The 19,116-nt window shown below is 43.4% G+C and overlaps 1 protein-coding gene across 3 annotated transcripts in view; it reads left to right on the top strand.

Annotated features, from left to right (window-relative positions):
• The window catches only part of SAE1 (SUMO1 activating enzyme subunit 1), a 79,538-nt gene that overhangs the window by 6,369 nt on the left and 54,053 nt on the right, over positions 1-19,116 (top strand). For 2 of the 3 annotated variants that reach the window (XM_036302861.1, XM_036302863.1), the window contains exons 2-3: positions 11,706-11,817; positions 18,932-19,105. In XM_036302861.1, coding sequence (XP_036158754.1) covers positions 11,706-11,817; positions 18,932-19,105 — 286 coding nt within the window. Of the gene's footprint in view, positions 1-4,461; positions 4,486-11,705; positions 11,818-18,931; positions 19,106-19,116 lie in introns of those variants that run through there. The other variant, XM_036302862.1, reaches the window with a different exon arrangement.

Raw genomic sequence — 19,116 nt, 5'->3', positions numbered from 1 at the left:
CATATGATGAATGGGCAGTTGGATGGAGCAGGATTGTAGATTTAAATGAAAAGTACCATACTGTTAAATGAAGAAGGGGCTATTTTTAGAAAGAGAAAGTGGTCAAATTTGCCAAATGCCAATGGCTTTACCATATCCTGTAGCACAGACCAGAAACCTACTTCTTGGTTTCTCGTTGTCCCTTATACTTACATCCAATGTATTGGGAAGTCCTGCTGGCTCTGCTTCAAACTTTATCTCATCTACCTTTCTTAACTTTTTCTCCTTTTATTTTTTGCTTAATCCTCACCTGAGGATATTTTTCCATTGATTTTTAGAGAGAGTGAGAGGGAGGGACGAAGGGGGGTTTGAGAGAGAGCAAGAGACATCAGTGGGAGAGAGACACAGCAATTGGTTGCCTCCCACATACAGGATTGAACCTGCTACCCAGGTATGTGCCCTCGATGGGGAATTGAATGTGAGACCCTTTGTTGCGTGGCCGACACTCTAACCACTGAGTAACACCAGCCAGGGCCCTTCATTTTTTAGTCTAAGCCACACCCATCATCTCAGATCACCTCAGCATTCTCTTCACTGGTCTCCCCTGTTCTCTCTCTCTCTTTCTATTTTATTTTAATTTTTATTGATTTCAGAGCGGAAGGGAGAGGGAAAGAGAGATAGAAACGTCAATGGTCAGAGAGCATCATTGATTGGCTGCCTCCTGCACGCAACTTGGGTATGTGCCATTGCTTGGAATCGAACCTGGGACCCTTTGGTCCACAGGCTGGTTCTCTATCCACTGAGCCACACCGACTAGGGCAGTGGTCGGCAAGCTGCGGCTCGCGAGCCACATGTGGCTCTTTGGCCCCTTGAGTGTGGCCACGAAGTTTCAGTCGCACTGTACGTGCACGCCCGCACGTGGTATTTTATGGAAGAGCCACACTCAGGGGCCGCAGTTTGCCGACCACTGGACTAGGGCTATAATGTACTCTTCACGCAGCTGCCAAATGAATTTAAATTAGGGGTCCTGCTTAAAGCCTTCCAGTGATCATTTCTGGTTCACTCAGTAAAATCCAAAGCTTTAAAAAATCCTTGCCTTTCATGCTCTGGCTTGTCAGACCTTGCCTACATTCCATGAAAGCTACTTGAATCTTTCCGTTCCTCAAATATGCTAGAGCTCTTTGTGTCCTCAGGGGCTTTGTGCTTACCCTGTTTGAAATAGCCTCTTGCCACTAGGTCTTTGCGTGACTCACTCACATACAGTGGGGCCTTGACTTAAAGAGTGTGCCGACTAACGAGTTTTTCGAGATACGAGCCGTCTCTCGGCCGATTTTTTGCTTTGAGTTGTGAGCTAAAATTCGGGTTACGAGCCAGCTTCAGGTACCCCACCTCTAGTTGGCGCAGCGAACGCCACAGTGAACACCACAACATCAGCCCAGCATCACGTGTCTCACTCGTTCACTTTTTGATTTGACATACGAGTAATTTGAGCTACGAGCTCGGTCACGGAACGAATTAAACTCGTAAGTCAAGGCCCCACTGTATTAGACTCTCAATAAGGGTGGTTTGAATGTGAATTTGGTGGGCTTAAGAGTTTTTAATCATGAATGGAATTCATTTACTTGACTTAACTTGAAGTGTGTGAATTCAAAGATTATATATAAAGGCTCTGGTTCCTCCCTTCCCAGAAATTTAAAAGATATTCATATGGGAGCAGAAGTCAAAGAAAGGAGAGTAAGTCATATATTTATTTAGAACCAACTGTATACAGGGAGCATGGGAGAGACATTGAGAGAAAAAAGTCATAGATCATGGTCAGAGCTGAATTCTGATCCTAACTCAGACCACCCATTAGCTGTGAGAGCTTGGACACCTTTCTGAGCCTTAGTTTTTTCCTTTCTCAAGGCAGACATGGATCCTTCCTATGGAAATGTGATGGCCTACCCCACGAGGTCTGTGGAGCCCCCTTTGGACTCTTAGGAAGAGAAATGTTGTGCAATGTTTAGAGCAGGGTCCTCAAACTACGGCCCGCGGGCCACATGCAAATACAAATACTGTATTTGTTCCCGTTTTGTTTTTTTACTTCAAAATAAGATATGTGCAGTGTGCATAGGAATTTGTTCATAGTTTTTTTTTAAACTATAGTCAGGCCCTCCAACGGTCTGAGGGACAGTGAACTGGCCCCCTGTTTAAAAAGTTTGAAGACCCCTGGTTTAGAGCATGTATGCTTTTATTGGAGAGAGAAAAATGCTGAAGAACTAGTCAAGGTTTCAGGTTCTACATGTAATGGACCTAGCTCAGTGCCTGGTACTTAATGAGTCCTCTGTGGATGGTAATTACTGCCACTGTGTTACCAGTGGACTACGTATATATACAATATGTCACAATGTAATTTTACATTTATTTGTGATATTGAGAGGCAATATACCTTTAAGAGCACATGTTGCCTGAGTTGACATCTACTTTGCCTTTTTAAAAAATATATGTTTTTATTGATTTCAGAGAAAGGGAGAGGGAGAAAGAGATAGAAACATCAATGAGAGAGAAACATCAATTGGCTGCTTCCTGCACACCCCCTACTGGGGATCAGGCCCACAACCCGGGTCATGTGCCCTGACTGGGAATGGAATCAGCAGTCTCCTGGGGCATGGGATGATACTCAACCAACAGAGCAACACCGGCCAGACTGCTTTGTCTTTTATTTTATTTTATTTTATTATTATTTTTTTAAAAAATATATTTTATTGATTTTTTACAGAGAGGAAGGGAGAGAGACAGAGAGCCAGAAACATCGATGAGAGAGAAACATCCATCAGCTGCTTCCTGCACATCCCCCACTGGGGAAGTGCCCACAACCCAGGCACATGCCCCCGACCGGAATCGAACCCAGGACCCCCCAGTCCGCAGGCCGACGCTCCATCCACTGAGCCAAACCGGTTTCGGCTGCTTTGTCTCTTAGTAGCTGTGTGATCTGCAGCAAGTTCCTCAACTGTGCCTCCATGTATTTTCTTTTCTTTTTTTTTTTTTAAATATTACAAAGAATGTGTTTTTTAAAATATTTTTATTGATTTTTTACAGAGAGGAAGGGAGAGAGATAGAGAGCTAGAAACATCGATGAGAGAGAAACATCGATCAGTTGCCTCCTGCACATCTCCTACTGGGGACATGCCCGCAACCAAGGTACCTGCCCTTGACCAGAATCAAACCTGGGACTGTTCAGTTCGCAGGCCGACGCTCTATCCACTGAGCCACACCGGCCAGGGCTCCATGTATTTTCTGTTGCTGCTGTAGCAATTGCCACAAATTTGGTGGCTTAACACAAATTATCTTACAGTTCTGGCAGTCAGAGTCTGAAACCATTTTCAGTGGTGGGCTTAAAATCAAGGCGTGTGCAGGGTTCTGCTCCCTGTGGAGGCTTTAGGGAAGAGTCTGTGCGCTTGACTTTTCTAGTGCCTAGAAGTCACTGCTTTCCTTGTCTCGTGGCCCCTTCCTTCATCTTCAAAGCCAGCAGTGTAGCATCTTCAAATCTCTCTTCTCTGACTATGGCCCCTGCTTTTGTCACCACATCTCCTCTGCCTGACTTCTGCCTCTCTCTTATAAGGACTCTTATGATTACTTAGACCCACTCCAATAATCCGGGATCATCTTCCATCTCAAAACCCTTCATTTAATCACAATATCAGTTCAGTTCTTTTTGTCATGTACAGTAACTTATCCACAGGTCCCAGAGATTGGGGCACTATTTTGTCTATCACACTTTGGCTTTCTTATCTGTAAAATGAGAATAACAATAGCACCTATGTTCAGAGATAACACATATAAGTTGCTTTGAATAGTGCCTGGCATACAGTCACTGTTTAATAAGTGTTAATTGCCATCATTCTCTCTCTTTTTTTATAGAGAGAGAAAGGGAGAAGGATAGAAACATCGACGAGAAAGAAACATCAATTGGCTGCCTCCTGCATGCCCTCTACTGGGGATTGGGTCCATAACTCAGTTCCCTTACTGAGAATCAAACCATGACCTCTTGGTTCCTGGGTTGATGCTCAACCATTGAGCCACACCAGTCAGGCTGCCATCATTATCTTATTCTTTAAAAAAAAATTTTTTTTATTGATATTTTACAGAGCAGAAGGGAGAGGGATAGAGAGTTACATTGAAGAGAGAGAAACATCGATCAGCTGCCTCCTGCACACCCCCCCACTGTGGATGTGCCCACAGCCAAGGTACATGCCCTTGACCGGAATCGAACCTGGGAACCTTCAGTCCGCAGGCCAACACTCTATCCACTGAGTCAAACCGGTTAGGGCTATCTTATTCTTTTTTAAATCCTTACCTGAGGATACGTTTGTTTTTTTCATTGATTCTAGAGAGAGAGGAAGGGAGAAACATTGATGTGAGAGAAACCTCAATTGACTGCCTCCCATACATACCGCCAATGGAGATGGAACCCAAGACCATTAGGTGCATGTGATGATCCTCTAACCACTGAGCAACACCAGCCAGGTCTCTCTTATTTATAATGGCTGCCTAGTTTGGCTGCCTAGTTTTCCATTTTGTGTGTGTGTGTGCATGTGTGTCCTCGTCCATAGGTGTAAGCTCTTTGTCCAATCTCTTCCCACACCCCCCAAACCCCCTCCCCCGTGAGAATTGTCAGTCCGCTCCCTTTCCATGCCCCTGATTATATTACATTCACCAGTTCTGTTCATCAGATTTTTTATTCATTTGATTTTGAGATTCACTTGTTGATAGATATGTATTTGTTGTCACTTTATTGTTCATAATTTTTTATCTTTTCCTTTTTCTTCTTCTTCCTCTTCTTAGAGAATACCCTTCAGCATTTCATATAATACTGGTTTGGTGGTGATGAACTCCTTTAGCTTTTTCTTGTCTTTGAAGCTCTTTATCTGATCTTCAATTCTAAATGATAGCTTTGCTGGGTAGAGTATTCTTGGTTGTAGGTCCTTGCTATTCATTACTTTGAATATTTCTTGCCACTCCCTTCTGTCCTGCATAGTTTCCGTTGAGAAATCAACTGACACTCGTATGGGTTCTCTTTTGTAGGTAACTAACTGTTTTTCTCTTGCTACTTTTAAGATTTTCCCTCTGTCTTTTGCCCTTGGCATTTAATTATGATGTGTTTTGGTGTGGTCCTCTTTGGATTCCTCTTGTTTGGGGTTCTCTGCGCGTACTGGAGTTGTAAGTCTATTTCTTTCACCAGGTAGGGGAAGTTTTCTGTCATTATTTCTTCAAATAGGTTTTCAATATCTTGTTCTCTCTCTTCTGGCACACCCATAATTCGGATGTTGGTACGTTTGAAGTTGTCCCAGAGGCTCCTTACACTATCTTCATATTTTTGGATTCTTTTTTCTTTTTTGGTTGGGTGTTTTTTTGCTTCCTTGTATTTCAAATCGTTGACTTGATTCTTGTGATCCTCTAATCTACTGTTGAATCTCTGTATATTATTCTTTATTTCAGTCAGTGTATGCTTAATTTCTGACTGGTCCTTTTCCATTTTTTTGGCATTCTCACTAAGATCCTTAAAGGTCTCACTAAGTTCCTCGGAGGTTTCTAGGAGATTCTTGAGTAACCTTATAACTGTGGTTTTGAACTCTATATCCAATAGTTTGCTTTCATCCATTTCTTTCATTTGTGACATGTTTCTTTGTCTCCGCATTTAGGCTGCTTCCCTGTGTTTGTTTCTATATATTGGGTAGCTGCTAAGTCTCCTTGAGTTGATAGAGTGGCCTTGTGTGGTAGGTGTCCTGTAGGGCCCAGTGGCTCAGCCTTCCCAGTCACCTGAGGTGGACACTCTCGGTGCACCCCTTTGTGGGCTGTGTGCACAGTCTTGTTGTAGTTAAGCCTTGATTGCTGTTGGTATCACTGGGAGGAATTGACCTCCAGGCCAACTGGCTGTGAGGACCAGCTCTATCTACAAAGGAAGAGCTGCTGTGCAGGAGACACCCTTATGGGGCAGAACTTGCTTCAGTGGGGCTTTGGTGCTCACTGAGTCTGCCCCTTGAGAGTGTCTCATGGATGTGAAGAGTTGTAATCAGGTATGGTCTCACACTGACCACTGGGTACAATGGCTCTTGGATCTCCAAGGAGGTGCAAAGTCAGCCACTGCCTGGGGCCACCCAGCAAGAGCTACAGAGAGATCTACAGATTCCTCCTCTTTGTATTGGGTTTGCAAGTGGCCAGACGAGGCTTAGCTGTGTAGCAAGGCAGGCTGCTGCTGCTGGATTGATTGCTGTGGGGCTCCCTGACCCAGCTGCTGCCTGTTTAACAGGTTTTAGGCTGAGAAAGGACAGGCTATTAATATGCAAAAGCTGCTTCGCACAGCTTGGTTGGGGTTGTAAATTGGGTGGGGTAGGTTCTCAGGGAATCACCAGGGCGGAGCATACAGCAATGGCTGCCAGTCAACCCTGCAACTGAAGAGGTCCCTGCATCCTCGCGTCCCTGCGCAGGAACAATGATCGCTGAGAGCACCTCTGAAAGAAAGCCACCCTCGCGTTCCTGTCCTGACGCCAGACAGTCCAGTTGCTCCCCGTATGTGTCTGGGTCCCCCAGAGTCTCGCCTGGAACTGGAGTTCAGAACAAGCGAGGAGCTTGTATCTCCCTCCCGATTAAAAAAGCCGCATAGCCAGCCCTTTCCGCACCTCTGCACCCCCTACGAGTTTCAATACGCTTTCTTCACCTCTAGTTGTGGAACTTCCACTCAGCCAGCTTTCCCACGGTTCTGGATGATAGTTGTTCTGCCTTTTGTAATTTTGATGTGTTGTGAGAGGCAACAAGTGTAGGTGTTTACCTATGCCACCATCTTCATCTATCCAGAGCTACCATCTCAATAGCTCTACCTTATTGTTGCCCTTACCTGCTAGCTCATGTTAGCCACTTCTAGTTGTGTAACCTTGGTTAAGCTAGTTGACTTTGTGTCTGTTTTCTCGGCTGTAAAATAGTGATGACAAGGTCCCAGCTGATAAGATTGTCATGAGGATTAAACAACAAAGAGATTGGAACAGTGCTTGGCCATAGTGAGTGTTCAGTTACATGCCAGACATGTATTTCTGCTGATGGACACTTGGGCTTGCTTTGGTATATCTATTAATTCAACAGCTATTTGAGCAACAGCATAAGTGCCAAGCATAGTCATAACGGCTAGGAATGTAGTGGTTTCTGGAGTTTACATTTTATAATCGTCACTATTATCTAGGCTGGAGTGAACATTTTAATGGAAGAACAGGCAATGAACATAAGCAATTAGCATAATTCCAGATTGAAGAGGGAGTGGACATTATTTTGGATTAGGTGACCAGTGACAGTTGAGCTGAAACCTAAAGGATGGGTCATGTGAAAAGTTTGGAGAGAACAACTAATGCCAGGGCCCTATCTCTGCCTGAGATGGGGACAGTGTGAACAGGGAGGCCGGGTAGGGGACTGTTGAGTTCCGTAGGCGAGAAACGATGGTGGCTCAGACCAGACACTGTGGAGGTAGGGGGAAGCAAGTGGATGGTGTTGCTGTGAATATATTTGTACCTGACTTTTGTGACCACTTGAACATTTCTGTAGGGTTGATTCCTAGAAGGGGAATTGCTGTGTCAGAGTATGAATAGTAATAGCTGACATTCATTAAATGCTGACTCTATGCCAGGTACTATTTTAGGTGCTTTTCATGTAATTGAGCCATAAGTAAGCTGTAATCTTGGGGCCCCTGGCATGGTTAAGGATTAACAACATAAGCATGAAGGTCAGGGGTGGTGCCACTTGAATAAAAAAAAAACTCGCAGAGTTTGAAGAGCTCCACAGGATGTAGGGATCATGGAAAGGACACGTGGCTATAATGTGACTTATCAGAGGCATTTATATGTGGCATTTGCTCTGAATTCAGAGGAGAGAGTATTCGAGTCTGTCATAAGAAAAGACTTGCTGAGGAAATGGCACTCAAGTTGGGGTTTGAAGTCTGGGGAAAGGCTTGACTGGGCGTAGAGAGGAAGAACAGGTGCATTTCAGGTGTGTGGAATATTGTGATTTAAAGTTTGCAGGTGGTGGCCCGACTGGTTTGGGTCAGTGGTTGAACATCGACCTATGAACCAGGAGGTCACGGTTCAATTCCCGGTCAGGGCACATGCCCAGGTTGGGGGCTAGATCCCCAGTGGAGCGGCATGCAGGAGGCAGCCAATCAGCGATTCTCTCTCATTATTGATGTTTCTATCTCTCCTCTCCCTTTCAGAAATCAATAAAAATATAGGCATATAAAAAAATAAAGTTTGCAGGTGGAAAACTGAGGGCATGTTTGGGATTAAGTAAAGTAATTTGGTGGTAGCAGGAGGTAAGGCTGGAGAAGTCAGAGCTAGCCAATAACTGAATGGCTTTAAATGCCAGCTTTAGATTTCTTTGTGAGTTTTATTTTTTATTTATTTATTTATTTATTTTTGTGTGTGTGTGTGTGTGTGTGTGTGTTTTGTTTGTTTGTTTTTTGTTTTAATCAGAATGAATCCTTTACTGAGCCATTTGTAATTAAGGCAATGGGATTGGGGAGAAGTTTAATAAATTCAAGTAACATAAACTGAGCATCTGTTACATGCCAAGGATTATGCTAGATGGCTTTGTATACACATTTTACCAGGTTGTTGAGATTAAAAACCATTAAGTCAGAATTAGTATCCCCATTTTACAGGTGGATAAACTGAAGTTTAGAGCGATTGTCTAGGTCAGCCAGGTAGGAACTCACAGAGCCAGAATTTAAACCCAAGTCTTCATACATAGAGGCATGAGTGATCGGTAATGCCTGTTGCTGAAGGAATATCAAGGAGAACAGAGCCTGAGAAGTTAGTAGGTGTGGAGATTAGGAGGCCATTGGTAATATTTGAAGATACGGATTCCTAGACGAGAGCAGGGCTGTATCTTTGCGGTACTGGAGCAGTCAGACAGCAGAAAGCCCTCTCACTCCGACTGGAAGGGAACGTAGAGCCTGGAGTTCCAGGTGCAGCAGAGTCAGGGCCAGGTGCTGGGAGGGCTCTTAGACTCACAGTGATAGCAGAGACTTGGAAAGTACAGCTAAATGCAAGGGTGCTCAACCTTTCTGCGCAAGGAGGCCAGGTAGATGCCTGGTTTGACATGTACTATATTCTTTTAGGAAACATTGCCTATTACATTTGCTGATTCTTGAGGGATTAGGGCTCCTCTGGAAAGCCAAATAGTTTTCCTCCCTTCTCCCATCCGGTGGTATGATGCTCTACATCTCTGATAAAGGACCTGCTCATTGTCTCCTGTAAGCCCTCTTCTCAGCTGTCTCCTGTTCTGGTGAAGTGGAATTGTCACTTGAAAGTCCTGTCTGCTCTCCTGTGATTGGCAGTGAAAGGGCCCATAGATTGAAAGCAATAATGGAGAAACTGAGACCCAGACATATCCCTTTGAGGGAAATATTGTCAATATTCTCCCTCTTTCCCCATCTTATCCTTTTGACTGTATCAGCGAAGAAAATCCAGAATCTGCTAGCACCAAGAACCAGCACAGGACTCAGCCACCATTCTCATTAAAGACTTCTAGTCTACATGCAGCATCCATAATTATTAGAACCATTGGAACATAGCTTCTGCATGTTCTTCCCAATACTTGTTGAGAATGGACTCATTTCATAAATTAAGAGCAAACTCATTGTCCAGGAGAAAGAACTTGAATTTATGTGAGGCTGTTCTTAGTTCTTACTTATCCTTTTCAGTGTGAATAATCATATATTTGCTGCAGAAATATTAAGGCGTTTAATTACAGAGTGCTGTCTAAGATCCTGATGGGGTTGTTTCATAATATATGATGTAGCCGAAACCGGTTTGGCTCAGTGGATAGAGCGTCGGCCTGCGGACTGAAAGGTCCCAGGTTCGATTCCGGTCAAGGGCATGTACCTGTGTTGCGGGCACATCCCCAGTAGGAGATGTGCAGGAGGCAGCTGATCGGTGTTTCTCTCTCATCGATGTTTCTGACTCTCTGTCTCTTTCCCTTCCTCTCTGTAAAAAAATCAATAAAATAAAAAAATAAAAAAAATAAAAAAGAGTTTACAATGTAAACCCTGCTCTCTTTACATCATATATATATATTTTTTTAATATATATTTTATTGATTTTTTACAGAGAGGAAGGGAAAGAGATAGAGAGTCAGAAACATCGATGAGAGAGAAACACCGATCAGCTGCCTCCCGCACACCTCCCACTGGGGATGTGCCCGCAACCCAGGCACACGCCCTTGACCGGAATCGAACCTGGGACCCTTCAGTCCGCAGGCCGACGCTCTATCCACTGAGCCAAACCGGTTTCGGCTACATTGTAAACTCTTTTATTTCCTTTTTATAATGTCAATGAATGAGCACTTTTTTTTATTGTATTTTTTTAAAATTTAGTGTTCAATTACAGTTGACATAAAAGTTTATGTTAGTCTAAGGTGTATAACAGTACTAGACATTTATATACCTTACAAAGTGATGACTCCATTAGTTTAGGACCCTATATGACATCATATTCTTTATTCCTGTTTCAAATCAAAAATTGTGATTCTGAAACACTTGTGCTTCAAGGGATTTTTTCTTTTTTTCCTCATTGAAAAGAGCTTGTGCCTTTATTTTGTCACTATATATGGGAATTTTGTATGTTTTCCTCCCCTCCAAGGGAATTCAAATAAGATATTGTAGACCTATATACTGTCTCCCACTGACTTCAGAGTTAAGTCCAGACTTCTTGGGATAGCCCAACCTCTGACTACCTTCTGTTAGCCGTGTCTTCTGTCACTTTATATGTAGAATGATCCAAACATTTCCTTGGTACACCCTCTTTCATGCTGCCACGTTTTTGCGTGTTATGGCTTAAATAGTACCCCTTCCCACCTCTTCTTCTGCTATCATACTAGTCTAAGCCCTCATCCTCTCACCTTAACTGTGATACTCTTCCCCTCCAGACCCCACTACCCCATGGCTTTTCATCAGGCTTAGAATAAAATCCAGAAACCTTACAATGCCTGTGAGAGCCTTCATGATGTAGCCCCTGGTTCTGTCTACAACCTAATTTCCTATCAGTTTCCCCATTGCTCACTGCTCTTCCTCTCCCTGAAACATGCCACGAACTCCGGCCTCAGGGCTTTTGCTCTTGCTGTTTTCTCTGCCTGGAATGCTCTTCTCCCAAATATCTATATATTCATCCTTTATATCATTTTCATTTGTGCTCAGCACCTCAGAAAGGCCTTTTCAATGAGTTTGACTAAAATAACATCCTCCATCAGTCTTGATCACATCATGCTTGATTTTCATCACTTTTTGGCATAATATACAGGGTGAGGCAGAAGTAAATTTACAGTGTGAGTACCTGAAACAGTTTATTCTTGTATTATTACTTATTAATTTTGTATTATTTTCCCTATGAACAACTGTAAAACCTACTTTTGTCCCACCCTATATACTCTCTTATTTATCTGCTTTCTTCACAAAGTATAAGTTACAGAAGGGCGAGGATTATGTTTGATTTATTTCCACACCTTAGAGAGGAGCCTGGCATAGGTGCTCAACAAGTATTTGTTGAATGAATGTGCTCTGCAGGATGGATTGGAGCATCTCTTTTCTAGTTTTGAGGCTGTGCTGCTTCAGTGCAGTGAATGAAAACTAAAATTATAGCCCTGTTTTGTTCTTCAATGATTTGGCGAGTTTCTGCTGTTCTGTAATCCAGTTAACAATGTTTGTGTTACAGGCTGCGGGCCTCCCGGGTGCTTCTTGTCGGCATGAAAGGGCTCGGGGCTGAAATTGCCAAGAATCTCATCCTGGCAGGAGTGAAAGGACTGACCATGCTGGATCACGAACAGGTGAGATGTGCAGCCACCTCATCACTCTCCAAAGCAGTCTCCCCTCTTAGCTATAAACACTTGGGGTTTTGGGGAGTTCCTACTTGCCCCTTCAGGGCTGTGAAAGGAGGGCTGGCATGAATGGAACTGTAGCCTTTGGAGACTGATGGTGCTAGCACTGCGTTTAATTTCAGCACCACCACTCCTGTCTCCTTGTTGAGCTTGTTTATCTGTACGTGGAGTTAAGTTCTCTCTTGGAGAGTGATCCTGAGGGGTAGAGGAGTAGCTTTCCAATTTGTGCTTATAAATCAACTGAATAATTAAAAATATAGAATTGCCCGGGGACTTTGTCATGGGATAGTCCTTCACCCTCCACTGATTCTACTTTAGAAAAAAAGTCTGAGACCAGGCTCAGGAATAAATACATTTAAAAGGTATCTCAACTCAGTTTTTAAAAATTAAAAAAATAGCCGGCCAGTATGGCTTAGTGGTTGAGCGTCAACCTATGAACCAGGAGGTCAAGATTCGATTCCCAGTCAGGGCACATGCCCCGGTTGTGGGCTTGATCCCCAGTAGGGGTTGTGTAAGAGGTAGCCAATAGATGATTCTCTCTCATTAGTGATGGTTTCTTCTTTTTTTTTTGACAGGCAAGTATTAATATATTTTTATTGATTTCAGAGAGGAAGGGAGAGGGAGAGAGAGATAGAAACATTAATGACAAAAGAGAATCATTGATCGGCTGCCTCCTGGACACCCTCCACTGGGGATCGAGCCCACAACCCAGGCATGTATTTCTGACCAGAATCAAACCCAGGACCCATCAGTCCACAGGCTGATGCTCTCTCCACTGCGCGAAACCAGCTAGGGGTTCATCACTGATGTTTTTATCTCCCTCTCCCCTCCTCTCTGAAATCTATGAAAGTACTTTTTTTAAAAAAATTCAAAAAAATAAAGTTATCCTAGGAGATCTTGTTGTAGATGGTTTGCAGACATTACTTTGGGAAACATTGGATCAGAGAGGATGTATTTGGACTGCTTAGCATAGTGCCTGCACATAACAAGCAAAGCATCCAATAATTAGTAATTATATATATAAAAGCCTAAGCGACCATTAATGACTAGACAACCGGCTGGTAGCTATGATGCGCACTGACCACCAGGGGGCAGATGCTTAACGCAGGAGCTGCCCCTGGTGGTCAGTGCACTCCCACAGCCAACCTCCCATGGTCCCTTCCCCCGGCCCGCTGGTCCTGATTGTGCACTGGCCTCTAGAATGATATGATTTAATTGATGATATAATAATAGTGCCCAGCTCCCGTGTAGCTTTCCTCTGATTTGTCTTTTATCTACAGTGAAAATAACTGCTTCTTACTCTACATTCTCATGCCTCAGTGGCATTTTAATTTTTTAAAATAGAAATTTTCAAATATATATAAAAGTAGAGAGAATAATATTTGACATCCCATCTACTTGGCTTCTCCAGATAACAATATTTTGTTGATTTTTAAAGAAATTTACTAGTATCTTTCACCCTGTCTATTTTTTGACAGTATGTTATTTTATTACAAATATATATTTTTTAAAAATATTTTTACTGCTTTCAGAGAGGAAGGGGGAGGGAGAGACAGACAGAAACAATCAACGATGAGAGAATCATTGATCACCTCCTGCACGCCTCATACTGGAGATTGAACCAGTAATCCGGGCATGTGTCTCACTGGGAATCAAACCTATGCCTCCTGGTTCATAGGTCAACACTCAACAGTATTTTATTTTATATATATATTTTATTGATTTTATTGATTTTTTACAGAGAGGAAGGGAGAGGGCTAGAGAGATAGAAACATCGATGAGAGAGAAACATCAATCAGCTGCCTCCTGCACATCTCCTACTGGGGATATACCCGCAACCAAGGTACATGCCCTTGACTGGAATCGAACCTGGGACCTTTCAGTCCGCAGGCTAATGCTCTATCCACTGAGCCAAACCAGTCAGGGCCTGACAGTATTTTAAAGCAAATTCCAGGAATCATGTCTTTTTAGGTAAAATACTTTAAAGATTGTGTTGTCCCATCCTATAATTTGTGGGCAATGAAGAGGGGTCCTGTCTCACATTATATAATAGTACACAGTATGAGGTATAGCCTCTATGGACAAAAATAAATGTTAATGAATTTTTTATTTTTTAACTTTTTTCAAATACCTTTTTTTGTAATCCTCACCCAAAAGATATATTTTTATTTTTTAAAAAAATATATATTTTTTTGACTTTAGAGAGGAAGGGAGAGGGAAAGAGAGGTGAAACATCAATGATGAGAATTATTGGCTGCCTCCTGTATGCCCCCTACTGGGGATCAAGTCTGCAACCTGAGCATGTGCCCTTGACTGGAATCGAATCTGGGACCCTTTAGTCCACAGGCCAATGCTCTTTTCACTGAGCCAAACCCGCTAGCACTGTTTTTATTGATTTTAGCAAGAGAGGAAGGGAAAGAGAGAGAAACATGATGTGAGAGAGAAACACTGATTGTTTGCCCCCTGTACACTCCCTGACAGGGGATTGACCCAAAACTTGGGTATGTGCCCTGGCTGGGAATGGAATCTGCAACCTTTTTGTGCACTGGATGACGCTTCAATCAATTGAGCCACCTGGCCAGGGCTGCAATCATTAATTTTTAAAAATTTTACTGCAATATGAAAAGAAACATGAGTTGGCTTTCTTTTTTTTAATTAATAATATATTATTATTGATTTCAGAGAGGAAGGGAGAGGGAGACAGAGAAACATCAGTGATGAGAGAGAATCATTGATCGGCTGCCTCCTGCACGTCCCCTACTGGGGATCGAGCCCACAACCCAGGCAGTGCCCTTGACTGAAGTCGAACCTGGGACCCTTCAGTCCACAGGCTGACACTCTATCCACTGAGCCAAACCAGCTAGGGCGTGTTTTGGCTTGCTTGCTTTTTTTTTTTTTTTTTTAATGTATTTTATTGATTTTTACAGAGAGGAAGGGAGAGGGATAGAGAGCTAGAAACATTGATGAGAGAGAAACATCGATCAGCTGCCTCCTGCACACACCCCACTGGGGACGTGCCCACAACCAAGGTACATGCCCTTGACCGGAATCGAACCTGTGACCCTCCAGTCCACAGGCCGACGCTCCATCCACTGAGCCAAACCGGTTAGGGCTTGGCTTTCTTAATATCAGTCATATATTGATTTTTGACTTGAATTTAAAACCTTTTAAGCCCTAGCCGGTTTTGCTCAGTGGATAGAGCGTTGGCCTGCAGACCAAAGGGTCCTGGGTTTGATACTGGTCAAGGACACATACCTTCGTTGCAGGCTCCTCCCCAGCCTGGGCCCTGGTCGGGGTGATAATCAATTGATGTGTTTCTCTCACATCGATATTTCTCTCTGTCTTTCTCTCTCTCTTCTACTCTCTAAAAATCAATGGAAAAATATCCTCAGATGAAGGTTAAAAAAATAAATAAAAATAAAACCTAAGGAAGGAAAATTCCAGCAAGCAAACTTTCAGGTTATTTAATAGTCTGAGGACCTGCTGCTTTGACCTCTCCCCAACCACAGTGCCCCCTAGAGGCAGGAACACCTCATCTAGACTAATGTGTAATGTCGAGAGAAGTTAAGAGTTAGAGACTCAAGGAAGGATGGTTCCTAAACTTGGAGGCCTTGGTGTGGAATAAATGAAACCACATGGGGATGCTGACTTCCTCATCTGGTCGGAGAAATCCAAGAATGGGGAACGATAATCTAACAGCGAGGGGTGTGTGCTATGGTCCTGTCACTGCCTCAGTCCAGTGATGAAGGCCACCCAGTGTTGACGTGAACAGGCTGATTGTCATCCCTACCTCTTTACTTTGAGGACTTAGAGTGCCTTCTACTGCCTTCCAATGCAAGGCCTGACTCCTCTGACTGGTTTCAAGGCTTCACACAGAGGTTCTCAGTCCCATCTGTGCTTTAGAATCTTTGGGGAGTTATTTTAAAATAAAAGGCCTCCAGGTGAGCCTGACAGTCAGGGAGGGCAGAGAACCTCTGGCTTCATGTAACCTGGTCCCAGTCAAGTTACCCTCCCTGACCCCCATCTCATAAATCTAATAGCTGATGAACACTGTGGTTCCTCTGCCCTTTGCAATTTGCTTGTGTCCCCCTTTTCCCCGCCTTCCCCATGACGAGAAAAATCCCAGGCAGACAGTGCTACATACTGCAGAAGCCTTGGAATCATGCAGACTTGAGTTCAGATCCTCCCTCCTCAAGGTGAGCGAAGGACTTAACCTTTCAGAGACTCAGTTTGCTCATCTATAAAATGAGGATGTTATTTTCTGCCCCTTAGAGGTTTTCATTTTGTTTACATCAATAAGCATCCAAGATCCCCTTCTGCTACCCTGAAGTATTATAGGTATTTGGTTCCCATTCTCAATTTTCCCCCAGAAACCAGAGTGGGCTCCCTGACTCAGGTTGTGATAGGGGGACATAAAAGTCTTCCTGGAGTTCTGATCTGAGCTGAGTATTAAAGAACAGTAGAGATTGATCAAGGCGAGGGGCTGTATTTCAGGCAGGGGCCATTAGCAGTGGCACAAAACAGCAGGGGAGAAATAGACTATAGAAAGCAGTGTGGAATGTTTAGAGTGTGAAGCTCAAAATGGTGGGAGGTGGGACCAGGTTGCAGGTAAGGTCCAAGTCCTGAAGAGCCTGCTGGCAAGCCCCGCTGTGAGCTTTTACTTACACCCGTGGGTGATAAGGATTCATTGAGGAGTTTCCAATGTGGGGAGGAGTGACCTGGTCAGCTTTGGACTTTGGGTAGATGACTAATTACTGTATCTACTATGGTTGGCACAAGATAAAGAGTAAAAGACCACTTAGAAGGTTGCTTTAGCCGTTTTGGTGAGATGAAAAGGATATGAGTGACGGTATTGGTGATAGGGCAGGAAGCACACAGAGGTGAGGAAAACTTAGTAGAATTGATAGGATTGTATATGAGCTCGTAAGGAAAAACAAAGAATATCTTGCAACAGTGGACGCTTACTGAAGGTGCTGGACACTGTTCTAAGAGCTGTGGCTATAGTGTCATTTAGTCAGCAAAACTCTCACTTGTAGAGTTTATCATCCCTATTTTACCTGTAAGAAAACTGAGAAAAGGAAGTGAAGGACTGGCCCACTCAAGGTCACACTAGTTAGTGGGAGACAATGACTCAGTCAGTCTGACTCCTGGCAGAGCCCATGCTCTTAGCCACCTTAGCAGATGACGGCTACCGAGGAAATACCAAGGATTTGAACACCAGGTTTCTGGTTCGGATGACTGGATGGGCAGTTTGATGGGCTTATCAACAGAGACAAATACAAGAGTCAAATATGAAGGGCCTGTGGGATATCCAGGAGGAAGTATCTGGTGGGCAGTTAGTTCAATACAAGGCTCAGATCAGGAAGAAATCTGTACGGGTAAGAGTGATTTAAGAAATACCAGGAAATTCTGGTAGGAATTAAAAGAAGCATTGAGTTGGTTTATGGTGTTACACAGAGTGAAAAGATGAGTGATTCTGAGATGGAATCTTGGGACCCATGTAGAGGCTGGACTGTCTGTGGAGGGAGGAGGAGAGCCAGGGTCTGAGAGGCCAAGGGAACAGAGTATGGATAGTTATAATTAGTATTAGAGTAATTAGTAAGTGCATTGTTTTTATTAACATCTGCATTTGACCTGTGATTCCCTCATACTTACTCAAGGTCACACAGTAAGTGGTTGAGTCACATTTGAACAAAAGATTTGATTCCTGCCTGAATTATTTCAGAGCCTTGCCCTTAGCCACTATGGTGTATAGCAGGTTTCTGGCCTGTGGGTCGTGTAAAACTCTCAAAATCATTTGGTCTGGCTCTGCCAAGCATTGGGGGTGAATTAATTAAATGTTTGACCAAATACAGCCGGCTAATGTTTAAGTTGGAAATTTTGTGTGGCCTATGAATGATGTTATAAATATCCAAATGGCCCTTGGCAGAAAAAAGGTTTCCCACCTCTGGTGGGTGGCTTCTCATAATATAATGAGATCTCTGAAGAAGTGGGATGGAATGGGTCAAGGATCCTGTTAGAGGGCTGGCCTTGAATGGGAGAAGGACCGGCTCATTTTCTTGAAGGAAAGGTAGTGAGGCAGTGCTGTGAGAACTTGGCAGGAGGGGAGGAGGGAACCCAGTCTTGGTGAAGGTGACGAAGTCACATCTAGAGATTAATGATTAAATTAGATGTTTGATTTGGGGAGAGATGCTTTGTGAACAACATGGAGTCTGTAATCCCAGTGGGAACTGTCATGTGATTATGTTACCTGGCTTTGAGGCTCTCTGTGGTACATCCAGCCTTATGGGTGAAATCATCTCTCTGCTCCAGTCCCCACTCATCTTTCCTCCTCTGAGTTTTCATTGAATTTAAGAGTTTATTTCAAGCATTCTTTTTTTTAAAAAAAAAATATATATTTTATTGATTTTTTTACAGAGAGGAAGGGAGAGGGATAGAAAGTTAGAAACATCGATGAGAGAGAAACATTGATCAGCTGCCTCCTACACACCTCCCACTGGGGATGTGCCCGCAACCAAGGTACATGCCCTTGACCGGAATCGAACCTGGGACCCTTCAGTCCGCAGGCCGACGCTCTATCCACTGAGCCAAACCGGTTAGGGCTCAAGCATTCTTAATTGTGTCTGAAATTTGCACTGGTCTAATTTTAAACCACTGTAGAAAGGGACTTCATCCTTTAAACTACTTATGTTTCTTTCTGAATGCTTAGAGTGGGGCACATGGTAGGTATCTGGTAAATGCTTACCACTAATAATTACATCATTTTGATAGCAGTTACAAACCTAAGTTGAAGAAGAAAGCATGGACTTTTCTGTTTAGTGTGAATTTTCTTTATAAACACAAGGGGGTGCTCTTTAACCATCAATGCCCAGTAAAAGTTAAATGTCTGTTTCAAAGCCTCAGAAGCAAAGAGTATAGGGCGTCTGCATCAGGCAGAGTCCTGTAGGAACAGTAATGCAATCAAATGGTAGGTATTTTAGTTATCCTTTAAAAGGGAAAGGTTCATTGTCTTTGAGATACGATTTTCTCCAAATTTAAGTATTTAAGAAAAATTTCTTCCTAGGTATCGCCAGAAGACCTTGGAGCTCAGTTCTTGATCCGTACTGGGTCTCTTGGTCGAAACAGGGCCGAAGCCTGTTTGGAGCGAGCTCAGAATCTCAACCCCATGGTGGAAGTGAAGGTGGACACTGAGAATATAGAAAAGAAGCCCGAGTCATTTTTCACTCAATTTGATGCTGTAAGTTTCAT

This window comes from Myotis myotis, unplaced genomic scaffold (assembly GCF_014108235.1).
Source record: "Myotis myotis isolate mMyoMyo1 unplaced genomic scaffold, mMyoMyo1.p scaffold_m19_p_34, whole genome shotgun sequence".
In the NCBI taxonomy this organism is placed as follows: domain Eukaryota; kingdom Metazoa; phylum Chordata; class Mammalia; order Chiroptera; family Vespertilionidae; genus Myotis; species Myotis myotis.
This window is presented reverse-complemented; position numbering and strand designations above follow the sequence as displayed.